This window comes from Mastomys coucha, unplaced genomic scaffold, assembly GCF_008632895.1.
Source record: "Mastomys coucha isolate ucsf_1 unplaced genomic scaffold, UCSF_Mcou_1 pScaffold3, whole genome shotgun sequence".
NCBI lineage: Eukaryota > Metazoa > Chordata > Mammalia > Rodentia > Muridae > Mastomys > Mastomys coucha.
The window spans coordinates 40,921,320-40,939,069 of NW_022196909.1; the positions used below are offsets into that span (position 1 = coordinate 40,921,320).

At 49.8% G+C, this 17,750-nt stretch overlaps 1 protein-coding gene across 4 annotated transcripts in view; it reads right to left on the minus strand.

The window, feature by feature from the left end:
* The window catches only part of Dip2a (disco interacting protein 2 homolog A), an 83,431-nt gene that overhangs the window by 4,753 nt on the left and 60,928 nt on the right, over window positions 1-17,750 (minus strand). For 2 of the 4 annotated variants that reach the window (XM_031346593.1, XM_031346591.1), the window contains 16 exons: window positions 16,332-16,459; window positions 14,483-14,597; window positions 12,613-12,814; window positions 11,773-11,882; window positions 11,621-11,701; window positions 10,564-10,687; window positions 8,912-9,033; window positions 8,674-8,785; window positions 7,307-7,416; window positions 6,498-6,628; window positions 5,504-5,672; window positions 4,878-5,048; window positions 3,676-3,705; window positions 2,683-2,744; window positions 2,398-2,455; window positions 753-827 (listed from right to left, as the gene is read on the minus strand). In XM_031346593.1, the coding sequence (XP_031202453.1) occupies window positions 753-827; window positions 2,398-2,455; window positions 2,683-2,744; window positions 3,676-3,705; window positions 4,878-5,048; window positions 5,504-5,672; window positions 6,498-6,628; window positions 7,307-7,416; window positions 8,674-8,785; window positions 8,912-9,033; window positions 10,564-10,687; window positions 11,621-11,701; window positions 11,773-11,882; window positions 12,613-12,814; window positions 14,483-14,597; window positions 16,332-16,459 (1,800 nt within the window). Of the gene's footprint in view, window positions 1-752; window positions 828-2,397; window positions 2,456-2,682; window positions 2,745-3,675; window positions 3,706-4,877; window positions 5,049-5,503; window positions 5,673-6,497; window positions 6,660-7,306; window positions 7,417-8,673; window positions 8,786-8,911; window positions 9,034-10,563; window positions 10,688-11,620; window positions 11,702-11,772; window positions 11,883-12,612; window positions 12,815-14,482; window positions 14,598-16,331; window positions 16,460-17,750 lie in introns of those variants that run through there. The other 2 variants (XM_031346592.1, XM_031346594.1) reach the window with 2 other exon arrangements.

The window sequence follows — 17,750 nt, forward strand, 5'->3', positions numbered from 1 at the left end:
CCCCCCCCGATCACCTAACGCCTATGACAGGCTCTGTGTATCACAACTGCCTCATATATGGCTGAATGTTTGGGACACCAAGGATCCTGAGCCTGAAACAAAGTTCTGTGTAGCTTTGAACCTGGGGCCAGTGTTTGATTGCCACTGGGTCTGAGACCTTGGCTCTGATGTGAAACCAATTTTTAAGCAGTGGCTGACCAGATCAGTCCAAAGCAGCAGGAGTTCCTCCTGTTCCATGGGCGGCTGATGGTTCCATGTAACTCCCCTGGCACACCAATGCCCTCAGAACTTTGTTGGCGGGTGACCCAGGGGGAGGCCTCTTTCCCCACATACTGTGCAACCCTACTTATTAGCAGGACCAGAGAGTGCAAGAGAGGTAGGGGAGAGACCATTTCTAGGATTCTTGTAAGACATATGGAAGTGGGAGAGCACTAAGAAGACCTGTCCTTCCAGAGGACCTGAGTCTGGTCCCTGCACCTCCTCAGGTGGCTCACAGTCACATGGAGCTCCAGCTCTGGGAAGGATCCTAGCCTCCAGCACCTACAGGCCCTTCTGCTTGTGTGCACACACCCACAGAACACATAGACGCAGATAGTAAAGAATAATAAAAACAATCTTTTTTAAAAAGACATATGAAGTCCCAAAAGGCTTAGAATTCCTGAATTCTAAGGGGATTCTGAAAGGAGAGTGAAGTCAGGGTCTAGAAGGCCCTTGTTCTTCTGGGTCAACCCCCAGCCTTAGGCAGCACTCACCTCACCCAGGTGTGAGTCTCCGAGGGGCCCTTTGGTCTCCGTGTGTGCGATGATGACCTTCACTCCTGGAAGGATCTGGAAGGAGGGAAGCTGCTCTGCTCAGGCACTGCTGACGTGGGATGCGGTGGTGCTGGCTAGACCCACTTCTCACACACTCGTCCCTATTTGCCACCGTGGGGCTGACTACAGATCAGGGGTTTAGATGCTGTTCTAATTTTAATCTGAATTTTAAAAGAAGGGGCACTATCAGAAATATGTTGGGAATCTGAACTAAATGGCCCAGTTCCTGAAAACAGGCGCTGTATTCTTTCCTGGGAGAGCGTTCTGAGGATCCTCCAGCTGTTCCTCCCTGCCAAACACAGTCCTTCCCAGGCAGCTGCCAGGGAGAAGTCCTGCATCTGTGAGCTACCCTGTGCTGACTCCGGCAGCAGAGCGGTCATGTGCCCTGCTGAGCTTACCACTTTCAGTCTGGGGGTCCTCTCTGAGCTTGGGTCAGACCACCCTGCTTCTGAAGTCGGCCACAAGCTCTGTGCCCCCAGTCTCCCCATGAGTAACACAGGGGATGATAACATGGACCTCAGAAAAGTGGAGGAGGAGCTGCAGGAATGCATGAACTAGTAACGGACGCCAGGCATCTCCTTGCGAGACGCCACTGAGCAGCTCTGTCTCCTGGCACACAGACGGAGCCTCTATTCTTTTCCCTCTATGGTCCACCTAAAAACCCTGACAGCGAAGGACTCAGAATACAATTCCATCCCGCCTATGCTACTCTTGCAAAGCAGTGTGTCAAGTAACCATGGTGTAGCCATATAAGGACAAGGTGGGTAGAAGTGGGTAGGATTCCTAAAGGTACCGACGAATGCAAAACATGTCAAATGGCTATCTCTGATTACCTCCTTGCCTCCTAAAAAGACAGCTGTGGCCTGGGCAGTAGCCAATGGGGTTTGCAGTGGCCAAACTCCATTTCTTGCCTCTGGAGCTAAAGCGCACAGCCCCGGGAACCTCTGATAATCCTGGATGTGAAGTTAGGCATGCAGCAGGTGCCCACTCCACTGTACGACTATCTCCCTGCCTATCCCTCCCTGACCTCTCCACTGTATGACTGTCTCCTTGCCTAGTCATCCTTCCCTGATCTCTCCTTGCTTCAAAGGATGCTGGTCTTCCAGGATTTGCTCTGGTGACCCCACAGTGGCTCACATTTCTATTTGGCATTCTTGGACAAATTTAGCCCCTCCCAACTGCCTGGAGGTTTCTGTGGACCTCACTAGGCCAAGACTTGCTTCGATGGCAGATGTCTGGTTGTGCCCTGGTGGAGCCTGTTCTCTACTATAGCCCTGGATTAGAGAACACCTTCTTCCCATCTTTCAGTCCAGGATCAGAGCTGCCCTTTGTGACTGGAAGTGTGAGGGCCGTTGACCCACCCAGAGCCTACCCACCCCACCCCCCGCCAGTGTCTGTAAAGAGGCAGTCTCTTCTCCCGTCTATATCTGGGTTCTCCAGCTACTGGCTCTGTGCTCTGAGGGTTCAACGACTTAATCTCACATTTCTAGGCTTCAGCAGCCCAGCCCAGTCCCCACATATTCACTAGGAGCATGCACCCCAGCACTGTCCACACCACAGGTGATAAGAGTCCAACTTCTATTACCTTTCCAGACTCCATCAATGGCAGACTATGCGGAGAACCCCGTTCCACCAGACGAACTCTGAAAACGGACAAAAAAAGTGTTCTTTTTTACTCCGTAGTAGTTTCTAAAGAGGCAAATCACGCGTGTCCGAGTGAGTCCACAATGCCGTTTCCTGCGTGTAAGTGTCCCTTCCTTGGCCGGCACCATTACTGCAGAGGATGCTGGAGATACCAGCTTGGGCAAACCCAGCCTGCAGCACTTAGTCAGAGTATGGACGAATGGTGCAGACAGGGCGGGGGCAGTACCTGTCATGGCGCAGTGCCCGCATGTCCACGTAGACAGTCGTGGGATCTGGGCCTGTGGTACCCTGGAAGGAAAGCACAGAGGACCTTCTTTCAGAATTCTCCCGCTCAGCTCAGTTTCTCAAGTGTGGCCATGAGGTGGCTGCTCCCAGGCTGTCTGTGACACCCGGAAAAGGAGCTATGCAAGATCTTGCATCTGGTCTGCGTGAGGGCTCGTGGTCCCCCAGGCAGAGCTGATGCTGTCCATCCAAACATCTACTTGGCTAGGTGATCCTGAGCAAAACTATCAGTGAATGAAACATCAAATCGTAGACTCTTTAGGTCAGCTCTGGAAGTTTCTGCCTCTGTCGGCCTCTGCTGCCCTGACATAACAGTGCTGAATGGGACATTTCCACCCAGCGCCAAGTCAGGGCCTGGCATCTCACTAAGTCCACTGAGCACAGCAGACACTCAGGTGAGGCAGACGACTCAAGTGTCATCCTGTGTGGGCAGGCTGTATTAGTGTGGCACTTGGCAGAGTATATTATTATCACACATACTTGTGTTTTCGTGTGCACCCACATGGCCAGAGCATGTATGAGGGAGTCGGTTCTCTTCCTCTGCCATGTGGATCCCAGTGAGTGACGGCAGGTCATCAGGCTCTACAGCAGTCACCAGCACCTGATGAGCCATCTCACTGGCCTGGTACTGCCGTTTTACTGGCAAGGGACATCGAGTTAAATGGATACCCCAGTCAGCATCATTCCCTGAAGCTCCTAGACAGCATAACCTCTCTCTAGCCTCTGAAGAACTCCTTTTACACTTGGTTACAAAGGAGCTTTTGTAAAGTCAAATAATTCTTGTTGTGACTAAACTCAGACAGCAAGAGAAACATGTATCCCGGAATCCACCGGAAGAGCACATGGACTCATAGAAGCGGGGTGGGGGTGGGGTGCTGGAAGGGGGAAGACAGACATGGAGACAATAGCAAAGTTGAGGGCTAGGGCGAGGTCCTACCTGCTCAGCTAGTTTTCCCAGCCTGTTGGGCTGACAGAGGCCAGGGCGGCCAGCAGAGGGAGACAGGGAGGAAATAGCACAGGAAACAAACAGAAGGCCACAGGCCACATGAGAAAACACGCGCAGAGAAGAACGAATCACTGTATCTTAAAGAGCAAACACAGACCTATCGTTACAGTCCTGCAGTTGCACACAGCACTCGCATGCTGACACGAGGCGATGCCCTCCCATAGTAGGGCGTGGGGCACTTTCAGAGCTAGACTCAGGTCTCTCTTATCTCAGCCACCAATTTGCCTATCGGGCACAATGGGAACAGTAAGCCAGTACCCTCTAATCTCGTCTGGCTACTCAAGTCATCGGAGACTTAAAACAGTGCAGACAAGGCCTTTTGAGGTTAAGGGAACATTAGCTCAATGAGGTGGATACAGGATGACACCTTTTAGACAGGTGTAGATCCTGGAGCCAAGACCCGCCCTGCACATGAAGCCACCAAGAGGATAGGAAACGTGCCCAGAATTGCTTTGGGAACCCAAAAAGGGCACTTTGTGCTGCTTTCTGCATTTGCTAGGTCAGCTAACTGATCAACCTTTAAGGTGGGCTGAAAAAGAAGTGAAAGTGAAGTAGAGACTAGTATAAAAACCAGAAAACAAGGACAGCTACTGAACGAGCCTGGGATGCTCACGTCAGTTCTGAAGCGTCACGTGGATTACTGCTTTAGCAATAGTTCTAAAGTGGCCCATACAGATTATCTTCCTTACTAGGGAAGCTGCTATGTAAACAAGGCTGGGCTCAAACAGAGATCCACCCGCCTCTGCCTCCTGAGTGCTGGAATAAAAGGTGTAAACCACCACCCACAGATTACTATAGATTTCTTTTGAAAGCAAGTTCAATCTTGCTCTTAAAAATTAGCCGCCTATTACAGTTAACTTAGAAATACTCATAGGTATAATAGTCACTGCTCAAAAACAAACTTTTTTCCTATCTAAATATTCCTATTTATCAGAATGAATATAATATCTTTCTAAACAAAGCCCTCGTAGTCATCAAACCTGAATGGCTCTATGGGAAGGTAACATCCACAACTCCAAGGTGGAGATGGAGATAGACCCATCTAGTGGCTGACTAGTGAGTGACTACTGCCAGTCTACAAAGGCCTTGCTCTCTGGAACAGGTGCAAGTAATCTTGGGTGCAGCCAACTTACCTGGAGGCAGATAGCCACATTGACCCTGCACCCAAAGGTGGTGCTCACAGCCCGCGCAGGGAGGCCCAGGTCTTTGAATAGCTTGGAAAATGACTGTGTTAACGAGATCCGGGGCCGCTCCTCAGCCACTACCATGCATGTTCGTACACACGACAGGTTTACCCCCTTCATCTGCAGAAGAGCAAGAAGTCATTCTACAGCACACATAGACTGGGCCCTCAGTGGTGACCGTCTTAGGGATGGGTGTCTGTGGGATGCCCATGGGGGGTCTCAGTGCTGACTGTCTAAGAGATAGAGGTCTGTGGGATGCCCATGGGCTCTAGCACACAGAGTCTGGGGTCCTTAGCACTGACTGTCTTAGGGGTGGGCATCTGTAGGATGCCCACGGGGTCCAGCTATAGGTCTGAGTTCACAAAGGCAAGTTTAAACACAAATCTGCTTCTTCTGGCTCTGCCTTCATCTGGGGAGTCCTAAGCATGGAAACACTGCTGAATACCCTAAATTCTATGGCCACCCCTGCCCTGCCCCCTTAGATACCCTCCTCTCTGGTTAGGGAAGAGCACTTGGCAGAGTTGTGCGGGCTTAGAAAGAACCCCTGTGGCTATAAAGGCCTGCTTCGCACTTACCCTAAGGGCGCTTGTCTGAGCACCCAGGCCCTTGGTGCACATTTCCATCACTGAGTAGGAACAGAAGGTGACACGGGCCTTGTACTGGCTGACAGCAGACAGCCAGAGGGACACGTTGCTCTCCAGCTCCAGTGGGGGGACGAGCACTGACTGGTGTCCAGAGTAGACACTGTGGGGAGAGGGGCAGGTGCACAAGCTTACACAGGCTGGCTCCTTCCTCACATACGCTGTTTCTCCACCTGAACAGGCTCAGGTGTGTTCAGAGGTCCAGTGGGACTTAACAGGAAGACGCTGTGGGTGGGGTGCTGGCCTCCACCCACACACTCTGGGACATCAGGGACTGACTATGTATGGCAGAGGCCTCCTGATTACAGAGGGAGTATCTCAGCATTTGACAGAACCAGAAGGTTCTTCCCGACCACTAATAATGGATAGTGTTTGTATTATTTGGAAAATAGTTTTGTTTTCCTTTTTATTATTGTGTGTGTGCACATGTGCACATGCGTGCATGTGTATGTGTGTTGTGTATGTGTGTGCGCTTGCGCACACGACTTACATAGCAAAGCAAGTGTCTTTACCTGTCAACAACCTTGTCACCCCCCTTTCTCCCTCCCTCCTTCCCTCCCTCCCCTTCTCCCTCCCTCTATCACACACCCTCTCTCTTTCTTTTAAACAAGGTCTCTCTGTATAGGCCTGGCTGGCCTGGAACTATGTAGGCCAGGTTGGCCTCAAACTATGTAGACCAGGCTGGCCCTAAACTCAGAGGTCCACGTACCTCTGATTCCCAAGTGCTGTGATTAAAGGCATATCTCACCATGTCCAGTGATTTTTATTCTTTTATTAAATTAACCCAGATTCTAGCCACCTAACCCCCAAACAAACCCACTCCCACGTCTGGTCTTCTGAGCCTACTCAGGAAGTCATAGAAGAGTCTTAAGTTCTGAGGAACCACATGGGCCACCCAGGCCCCCGGAGCGATGGCACATGCTCTCACCTGCACAGACACCACAGTGCAAAACCTAGGCCACAGTAAGGGTCCAGGCAGATGGCTATCTGTCGCGAGGGGTACAGCTCACACTGAAGCTTTATGGAGCGGCACAAGGCACTGGTGGCTGCGTGCGACATCTGCAGGAGTGAAGGAAAGGCCTGCTCAGGGCTGTAGAGGAAGCAAGGGTCAGAGGCCACGTCTGCTATGCACTGTGGTTGGCTGGGCATGCAGCTCCACAGCACCGCGCACCAAGTTACTTTCTAAGAAGATGCTTGGCTCATACCCCCCATAGGACCTGAATGGTACCCATGGCAGTACAGCATTCTAACTGCACTATACAAGACGATTCATTTGTTTTATTTACATGTATGAGTTTAGGGTTATGTGCATGGCTAGTGTTCACAGAGGCCAGAAGAGGGCATGAAAGCTCTGGAATTGGGATTATGTGGTTGTGAGCCTCCTGAAATGGATGCTGGGAACCCAGGTTCTCTGCAAGAGCAGCAGGTGCTCCCACCATGGCAGCCACTGTAAGTGTCCTCTAAATTCACAGTAAATAAACTCGGCAAAGTCATCGCAATCAAGAGACGACATTTCCATAAACAGCAAAAGATGCGATCTTCTCAAGGGTCTGTCTAATTTTGGGCTTCATCAACATTTAACATAGATTTGAAAAACCCAAACATGATAACGTTGCTTTGTGCTTTGGACGAGAAGCATTGCCTAAGCTACAGCCCGCATCCTTCTCAGCTGTGGCCTCGCTCCTGCCCATTCCCTTCCCATGAGGCTGGAGCTAAGGGGCGCCCGTGAGGTCCTACCTTAACTCCAGCTAAGATCCCCGTCGTCGACACACTGAAGTCCAAGTATGCAAGCACATCTGGGGAGGGTGGTCTGAAAATGCTAGCTACCTTCTTTTTTGGAATGTCATCTGTTAAACAGAAGATACCAGTGGCTAATGTCACACAGCCTGCACAGGTAGAAGCTTGCAAAAAATAGGCATGATTTGAGTCTTGAGACTGATGTGTCACAGAAGTCAGGCTTCAGAGAGCAGGCGGTGTATGCTGTACATGTGGGAAGGCTCACTCTTTCAGGAGAGGTCTTTTCTGCAGGCGTGAAGCCTGAAGGCAACAGGAAGAGTCCCTTCACTGTTAATCGGGAAAGGTCACAGTGCTCAGCCTATGCTGATCCTGCAGAGGCTGTGGCAGGGCCACAAGAGGAGCCATGCAGACCTACTCTTGGGGTCTGTAGGCTTCAGGTTCATGAGGTAAGCACCATTGTTACCTGCCGTACAAATGGGCACAGGTTCAACAAGAGCAGACTGAGCTCAAGACTGAAAGATTCTGCCCAGCTGGAGCTCAGAGCCTGACGCTTGGCCAGGGTCAGCTGCCTAGTGCTAGCTTTTCGTGCCTGCCATAGTACTGGCTATTAGCCTCTGGTTTCCACATAAAACAGAACTTCAGATGTAAGGGTATGACATAAAATGAGAGCTTCCTGCTGCCCTGCAGCCCTGGGAGTGCTGGGCTCCGCGAGGCAGAGCAGTCTACATCTGCAGAGCTGTTCTCAGTCACCACGCTGACTCAACCAGGAGCGAAGGCACCTCAGGGGCATGATGTCACTCGCCAGTGAGAGTGACAGGGACTCTAGGGGCAGTCACGGTTTTCACAAATGGCAGGTAACTATGTGGTAAGAGGCAGTGAAGAACAGGATTTCAGTACCCCACATATAAGTAAGGGGACGGCTGATGGTGGGCGCAGAGTGGAGAAGACCTCACACGCTGGCCAGGGAGCTAGCCGTGTGAGCAACAGTGGTACCTAAGGGCCTCCCACAGTGTACTGCTCTACACCCCTTGCCATCTACACAAGCCGATCCATTTATCCGAACATTCATTGTTCTCAGTGTTACTGTTTTACGTGTATATGTATGCCTGAGTCTCTGTCTGTGCACTGTATACATGTAGAGGTCGGAAGAAGGCATTGGCCCCTTGGGTCCTTCAGTTAAAGGGGGTTGTAAGCCTCCACATGGGTGCTGAGAACCACACCCCAGTCCTCTTCAAGAGCAACAAGTGCTCTTAACCACCAAGTCATCTATCTCTGTTGCATGTCAACAACGTAACTCCAGCACCAGCAAGCCTGCAGGAAAGAAAGCAAGAGTCTGCCTCAGCAGGGGCGGCTGCTGCGACACACACCTGTATCTAGGATGGTTGGCCAGGTCCTGACATCCACAGCAGCAGCCGCCTCTTTGGACTTGAGCAGCCGTGTAATGGCCTGTGTGCTGAGGACACATGCAGATTTGCTGACCTGTATCACACAGAAGCAAGAGCCTGAGTAAGCAGTAAGGCTAGCTAGCCCCTTGCCCCCTGCAGGGACCATGCACAACTTCCCGCCCCCGAGGACTGGCATGGCCTGCCAGGAGGGTGAGCATACCTCTACAATCATCTTCACAGTGGGCAATGTGGTGCCAAGGTTCTGGGGGTGTGGGGGTCGCACAGTGACAGGCACACAGCCACAGTACAGGCAGCCGTAGAATGCAGCAATAAGATCCACCCCTAGGGAGACAGGCACATGCTCAATGCTGGGCTCCAGAGTATAGGTAGGTAATTTCAGGCCGGAGGAGGACAACTTAGAACATTTGTCCACAGACAGAAAAGAGACAAGCAGGCATGATTTCCTTTTAATACAGCATGGCTAACTCCAAATGACAAGTATTTACCAGACCTGGCAATGACAATATGTATAGGAAGGGGCGCATCCCCTGCACACGGGGGGTGGGGGGGGAGTCTCAGAAGGGGTCATGGGATGTGGAGCTAGGGACACACCAGGTGCTCACATACTGCAGTAGGAAGATTCTTGCACTGTGCCGTAGACCTCTGGCCCATCAGGCCCAGGAGCAAGCGGGGCTGGACAAGTCTGTGTATAGAGACCTTGGGGGACACCCTCTGAGACAAACGACTTGCAGTGGGGGTTCTCCAGCCTCCACACCAAGTCATTCCCTCAGGTACCTACAAAACCTCTTGACAGTCTATCTTAAAATACGTTCAAATGTACTAGAAATGATATTACTAGAAACTATAACTTTTAAAATATCAGACAGGTATTTTAAAAACTCATTTCAAGATGAAGATGCAGCATGACAAAGCACAAGACGAGATAGTCTTAGGAAACAAGTCAGGGGTGACATTTACAACTCTGAGAAGGGAGAGAGCTAAGAGAAGAGGAAATGTCAGTTACTAAAGACAGAAAGAGAAACGCAGAGATGGGAGGAGCAGAGGCAGGGAAGAAAAGCAAGGGGCGAGAAGGCACAGCAAGGCACAGCGGGAAGGAGCTAACTCAAGAAGCCTTCTTGAATTAAGACAGAAGGCTTTTGTGTGAAGGGAGGACAGTGGGGGGTGGGGGGGAGTCAGGCTGTAGCAGAGGGCATCTGCCGAAGCCCTAAGAAAAGGGTGGGACAGAGTCTGGCCCAGCCTGTGCGAGCTTCTGGGTTCACTTCTCAGCTGGCCGGGGTCTGAGTAAGCACACACCAAACACTTTGGCTTGTCCTTTAAAATGTCACCAAGGTGGCTGAGGTACCATCATTATTATTAGAGAATTCTGCATGTCATGCGAAGTACCAAGAATGTATGTAGTAACAGGACACTTCAATCCTGCTAGGTCCTAGAGCAGGGGTTCTCGACCTGTGGGTCCGGACCCCCTCTGGGGGCACTGAACGACCCTTTCACTGGGGTCACATATCAGATCTCCTGCATACCTATCACATATTACATTTCAACTCACGACAGTAGTAAAACTATAATTATAAAATAGCGACGAAATAATTTTATGGTTAGGGGTTCACCACAACTGAGGAACTGTATTAAAGGGGTTGCAGCGTGAGGAAGGTTGAGAGCCACTGTCCTAGCTCTAGAGTGAGGAGGATGGGCCTAAGCACCTGCTACCCTGACAGCCAACAAGCTGCCAAGTCCACTACAGACAGAGGTCCTGTCCAGAGGGCTCATGGGGGCACTGATGTCACAAGAGTGGGGAGGGAGGGACTGAGCTCCAGTCCCAAGGACAGGAGAGGGCCTTGGGTATGTGTTCACCTGGAGGGTACACCAAGGCCACGTGGTCCCCAGCATCTAGCCGCCCCTTCTCCATTAGCGCAGCGGCCACTCTCTCAGCCCTTTTGTGCAGCTGGATACAGGTTGCGGTGCTGGTGACTGTGCCCTGGGGGAGAATCAAGTTCATCGGTGTGCTGACACTTCTAGACAGCAGAGTCTGCACACCAGGCTCCTGGGGTCAGCAGGGGGCAGGGCACCTCTGAGTGGCCCAATCTGAGCCAAAGACTGTGAAAAGCCAGAATCCCCATGCCTGGAGCCCATCTGAATCCCGAATCCTTTCCCTGAGACCTGGGTCACAGGCCTCCCCACTTTGAGCCTGCAGGACATTGCCCTCTTGTTCCTGGCCAGAACCAGGGCTCCAGCACTCGGGATTCTGTCTACTCCACTGATCTGGAGGCTCTTTCCCACAAACTGACTACATCTCTGTTGACGGTTAGTCACTATCTGTCAGCATGACTTACACAGCAAGGTCCTGTCAGATAAAAATAAATAAGTAAATCTCTGAGTGAACAGAGAATACCAGGACCAAATTTGCACTAAGATCATGGTACCTCCTCTCTATGTGACAAAAAACCAGATATCCTAAAGCGTGTTTGGTGTAACTGAAGGAGTCGCACAAGGTTGTCACAATGTCTGGTTCTGTAATCTTGTGATGTGAGGGTTACAGGGTCCTCCAATTCCAGGCATTCTTAGTGTGCTGTACAACATTAGCAGACACTCAGACAATGTGACACATTTTCTCAGTCACAAAGGAGAGGCAGTTTGGAACAGCAAATAGTGTTTGTCATTTCAAAGATGTGAGCAAATATACAAAGACTAGATGTATAAGCATTACCATATAAACATTTACTTTTAGCTCATACACCCAAGAGCACTCACACAGATACAGTTCCTAAGAAGAAAACAGAGCTGGTAAGAGGTTTCCAGATAAATGCATATCAACAGATTTTGAGGACTCTACAAGAAAGCCAGCAGGGAGCAAGAACACTGCCACAGAAACAATGAGGACATGGAGGTGACCCCAAAGCCCAACCCTCACCTTGGCATTTAGCAGCAAGAACAGTGGGTGGTCAGGAGTGGTGTGAGCCCGCCACTGCAGCACGTCCGCCAGGAACAGGAACTGCGCAGAGAGAGGAGGCCTCGCACCTGCACAGTCTTGGATGCCACCTGCCCCCAGGAGATGCCCGGTACCTTGCGAGCCTGGTCGCTGTCCTCCAGGTGGGCCAGCTCTCTCCCAGAGGCCTGCGCTATCCTTTTTCCAGCAACCAGGTTCCCAACAATCATTGAGGCTGGTCCAACTTCTGCAAACAGATTCCAAATGACGAGCTGGGGACTTGTAATCCGTAACTGTCCCGTGACTCTACTTACATATATAGTGCTTGTCATTTTGAAACATACCTGGGTATTTAACAGTTCTCTTTAAATATAAATATTCAGATCACTCTCAAATATAAACTAAGCCATTTAACATATTCTTGGGATGCTAACCAAATAATGTTTTCTTGCTTCACTATATCTCATGTATAAATCAGGATCCCTGAAGTGTGTTATACTCAGTGACATCTTTATGTGTTCAATGGTCAGTAAAAGAAGGCTAGCTTTTCCTAAATATTTACATATACAAATTAATGATAAACTGAACATGCTAGGTACACTGGCCTTTATATTTAGTTTTTTTGTGTTAAATCAGAAACAAGAAATTAACCCTTGGGAACCTTCCATGCCTAAAACCTAGTGACTGCCAGGGGCTCCTTGGATTCCAGAGCCCACATCTGCTGATAAGACAGTAGTAATTCTACCCCCAAGCTGCCGCTATTGAATGTACCATTAAAACTGATTCCTAGGAGGCAGGTGGAAGCCAAGAGGCAGGTGCACCAGCAGCCAGGAGCAGGCGCACACACCTAGTCTGATCCTTAACTTAACCCCAGGCCCAAAGAGGCAGGGGTACTTACTCCTGCAAGATCCAACGCATCTCTACCAGCTGCAGCCAGCACCAAGGCAGGGCAGACGGCCTCGCTGTTAGGTACTGACCTGGCTGTTTCTGGCGTGGCTTGGGGAGGTTGGTAACACACGTGTGAGGGCACATCAACACGTTACATGGGTGTAGCGTCCCTTCCAGAAAGCGCTGCTTCGTTTCAGAGATGTGAATTCCTCCAAGAGGAGCCTTGGGCAAGGTGTTGGCGGGAACTAGGGCCAAACAGTACACACCCACCTGGTGGATGCTGTCGATGGCCTGCAAGACAAAAACTCTGCTGCGCATGTGCTGCCAGCCCAGGCTACGGAGAGCCGGAGGGGATACCACACAGGACAGAAAACGGACGTGCAGCAGTCCAGGAGGTGGGTGACCTCTGAAACGACTTCTCGAGCCAAGAACACAGAGAGAGCTTGCTTCTACCATGAGATACACAGTTTACATACACACAGATATAAACCTGTGTAACTGCTTGAATCCAAACCACAAAGGCCAGGAGCCACAGTGCATGCTGAGGCCTCCAGCTGGGAAGAGGTGACCCCAAAATGACAGAAGTTAGGTATCTTAAACTTGGAATTATGTTTATATTCCAAATACAACCAACTTAATGATAAAAAGCAATTCCTAACAACTGGAAGTAAAAAGAATGGGCTCGATCAGCACACTTCAGAGCCTCAGTTTAATGTGGCTTTAACCAGTCTTGCTAGTTGGTGCCCAGGGAGATATATGCAAAGGAAGAGAACTGTAAAGTGTAACATGAGAGCTACCCCAGCTCGCCTCTGGCTCAGCAGGGACACCACACTGTGAGACACTGGGGCCCGGTGGCCAGAAGTCAATGAGTGGACACTGCCTAGCTGCTGGCAACTGCATTAACAGGAGGACGACGAGTTAAGTGGAAACCCCATGTCTTGAGTTTGAATAAGAACTCGCAGCATAAATTCAGAGCTCAGAGAACCTTACAAACAAGTGGACAGTACCATTCTCTCCTCTGTCCTCTGAGAAGGGCTCAGGGTGGTGACTGAGAAATAAGCAGCAAGGTCAAGCCTACTACCCCACTCAGGACCACACAGGACAGGTGTGTACCGACTAGTTTCTATTATGGCCTCAGAGACCCAGGCTTTATCAAGGGGCTCCCATTGAGCTGTGAATGATAACGGATGTAGACACTGAAACATAGACCTTTAAACGCATTAGTTCATGATGAAACGGACAAGTCAACTCAGGATTCATTAATCTGGAATCTATCCACCATCTTTTCCCCCTGTAGGTTCTAGTTAATGATGAAGGATGGTTGAAAAAGTCACAGTGTGACTACCAAGAAATTGACAGATCACAAAGCGCAGTATATAAGAGTGCCAACAAACAGGAGCCCCAGGCTCCCCAGCCACCTTCAAGAGAATCTTGCCAGAAAACTGGCCTGGTCCAGACAGTCCTCCAGATCCTCTGCACAGGAGCCACAGCCACAGCCACAAGACATGATACACACAAAAGCATGGTCGAGTGAGACTGAGAAAAAGCCACCCCACGATCTGTTTTCTTCAGACTTGTCACAAGTGACAGGGACATCTATCTACAGGATAAAAAGAGTGCGTCCCTACCAATCACAACTTACGATATCGTGATTTTGTCAAAACAACCACTAGATAGTTGAGGAAATTTTAACAGTGGTCAGACACAATTATATTCATAAATTATTACTCTTAAAGAAATGCTAATGGTATTTACAGAGGTACAAACTGGACGTGAAGCCGAGTGACTGGAATGTGAGCTACTATTACGTTTTGTTTATACGTGGCATATCTGATTGCTCTGTAACAAGATAGAGTGTAGCCTCTGACTTTCATGGCCTATATATCCAGCTCCCTTTTAACTACCTGTCACTCGTAAGCCCCCGTGTGCTGAAATCAGCGACCACACTGGCATGCCCACCTGCAGCACACGGCTCATCCACTGGAAGCTGTCCTCCTCCGAAGCGTCAGGCCGCTGCTCAGCCACCAAGACGATCCGGTCATCGTGTAGCACAGTCACAGAGAACACAGCGATCCTGAGAGGGGACACGGGCAAAGTGACTACTCGGAGGAAGAGTGCCGGAGTCCTTCCTCTCTCAAGTCAGCTCATACGAACGTTGCAAAGTTCTCTGTAGTAAATAGACCACTCACTCTTAACATGCCAAGGAACCTGTCATTTCCACCCCAAGTATCATAGCCAAAACAGTTTCAACTCACAAAAACAGATTGTAGTACTAAGCACAAATTAAAAAAAAAATTCTTAATAGACCAAATATTTCCAATAATGAGTTAATTAATCCTACTTGTGACTGATCTTTTTAGACTTGTTTCTTCTACCTAACTTTACAAAGTTCAACAAGTCCTCTTCCATTAAAAAAAAAAAAAAATCTAAGGGCTGAAGAAGTGGCTCAGATGGCTGCTCTTCCAGAAGACCTGGGTTCGATTCCAAGCACCTACATGGTAGCTCATCAAGTAATTCCAGTCCTGGGAGATTGGATGCCCTTTTCTGGCCTCTGTGGGCACACATGTGGTGCACAGACATACACACACACACAAAATACACATAAAATAAAAATACATTTTAAAATGTTTTAAAAACTGGATTTTTCTACATTTCCTGACGGCATATGCAGAGGTCAGAGGGAAACTTTGAGGAGTGGGTTCTCTCCTTGCACCAGCAGGTCCAGGGTTGAACTCAAGCCATCAAGCTTGCTGGTAAGTATCTATATGCTGAGCCGTCCCACTGGTCCACGTCTCTCCTTCTCTCTCTCCCTTCCCTTTGTGTGTGTGCAGGTGTACCTTTTTTATTGTTTTGGACTATCAAAGCTATCTGTCTTCTCCTATCAGAGTTAAGAAGGTGGGTTTCCCCACCAAGCCCCTTATATTAACATGTCCATTACTCCACAGATACGTGTTCTCCTAGCTTCTCTGCCAGCTGGCATGCCCACATACTTCTACAATGTGGCCTGTGCAGCCCACAAGCACATTCTTTTTATCCAGCAAGCTTTCTCATGTCGTCCTCCTGTCCTTCTTGTAGCTTATTCCAGGATCGAGAGCTCAGGGGTGGGGAGAGCTGGACAAAATCCCTTCTCAGCCCTTCCCTGCTGTGTCACAGGCAGAGGTGCAGCCATCTACTCCACAGACACGAGTGTCTAAAGTCCTTGCTTAACCAATGTAGACACTCGGGAGGACATTTTTACTCTGGGAGCAATGAAGTATATTGTGTCTTCTGAAACCTTACTGGAAAATCGAATCTGCCTTTGGTAGTTCACAGAGTGGTGCTGTTTTTTTAATCAGTGTTCACGAGACAGCGAGAAAGCTAGTCCCTCTCGCCTCCCAGCAGCTGGGAGACCCTGTCCTTTTGTCCAATCAATGCATTTGGACCTTACTCTCTTTTTTGAAATATTTATTTATTTATTTATTGTATGAATGTTTTGCCTGCATATATGTCTATGTACCGTGTGTGTACTAGCACCTGAAGAGGCCAGAATAAAGTGTTTTAGACCTTCCATGTAGGTGCTGGGATTGACCCCCATCCTCTGGAAGTGCTCTTGACCATTGAGCCACCTCTGGAGAGCCGACTGTGCTCTCCTAGGGAGCTAAAGAACTGCTGGAAATGAAGGCATTCATCTCTGCTCTCCCTAACGCAAACACATTCTCCTTTCTCTGTGTAACTTTTCTGGTGTGCATAACATTTCCATTCCACAGACCACCCAGATTTTGAGTATGGAAGATATCTGAAACCCAGGTGTGGGTCTAGCATACATCACCTGCCTCTGTAGACAAACTTCATGGGCTCCACAGCCAGGGCAGTTGCCACAACGTCATCCGCATTGTGTCTGCGCACTCCTACGACCATCAGCCCGTCCAGCTTGCCCACGACGAAGACCAGGTTATCCTGAGAAAAGGGTGTGTCAGGCCTCAGGAGAGGGATTGGAGAGCAAAGAATACAGCACCTCACAGTGTCAACAAGAGACTGCACCCCTCAGTACACTCGGGTCAGGTGGAAAAGACCACGTGGGTAGACGTAGGAAAGGGGCATCAATGCCAAAGGGCTATACAGTCGTGGGTGTGTGTGTGAAGGACTCTGAGGTGCTCCAACGAGGGCAAGGCATCCCGGTGTGTCATGTGACCCACGAGTTAACTATGTGGCTACAGACACGGCCACATTATACTAGCTGGTACTAAGCTGTTCTGGCCTACAGACACCCACAAGGGAGCTAGCCCCTCCCTGAGCTGTGACAACCAATGTTTCTGGGAAAGGACATACAATCATCCACCTGAGAAAAGGTAGGCCAAGACGCTATGGAATGTATTCATTTTAACATTTTAAATATCAAAACTGGAAAAAAATGATACAAACGAAATCAGCCCCACCTCCTTGTTCCCCACCCAGGGCCCACTGCGGGTCGGTGGTGGAGGACATTACATGCAGGTAAGGAGCAGGCCAGGGTGGCCAGCATGAAAGGCCAAGGCAACACTGAGAGCCAAGGACACTGGGGACAGGAGCATGTCTACAGTGCAGTTCACTAGGGACAGGAGCATGTCTACAGTGCAGGACACTGGGGACAGGAACATGTCTACAGTGCAGGACACTGGGGACAGGAGCATGTCTACAGTGCAGTTCACTAGGGACAGGAGCATGTCTACAATGTAGTTCACTGGGGACAGGAGCATGTCTACAGTGTAGGACACTGGGGACAGGAGCATGTCTACAATGTAGGACACTGGGGACAGGAGCATGTCTACAGTGCAGTTCACTGGGGACAGGAGCATGTCTACAGTGTAGGACACTGGGGACAGGAGCATGTCTACAATGTAGGACACTGGGGACAGGAGCATGTCTACAATGTAGGACACTGGGGACAGGAGCATGTCTACAATGCAGTTCACTGGGGACAGGAGCATGTCTACAGTGCAGGACACTGGGGACAGAAGCATGTCTACAATGCAGTTCACTGGGGACAGGAGCATGTCTACAGTGTAGGACACTGGGGACAGGAGCATGTCTACAATGCAGTTCACTGGGGACAGGAGCATGTCTACAATGCAGTTCACTGGGGACAGGAGCATGTCTACAGTGTAGGACACTGGGGACAGAAGCATGTCTACAGTGTAGGACACTAGGGACAGGAGCATGTCTACAATGTAGTTCACTGGGGACAGGAGCATGTCTACAGTGTAGGACA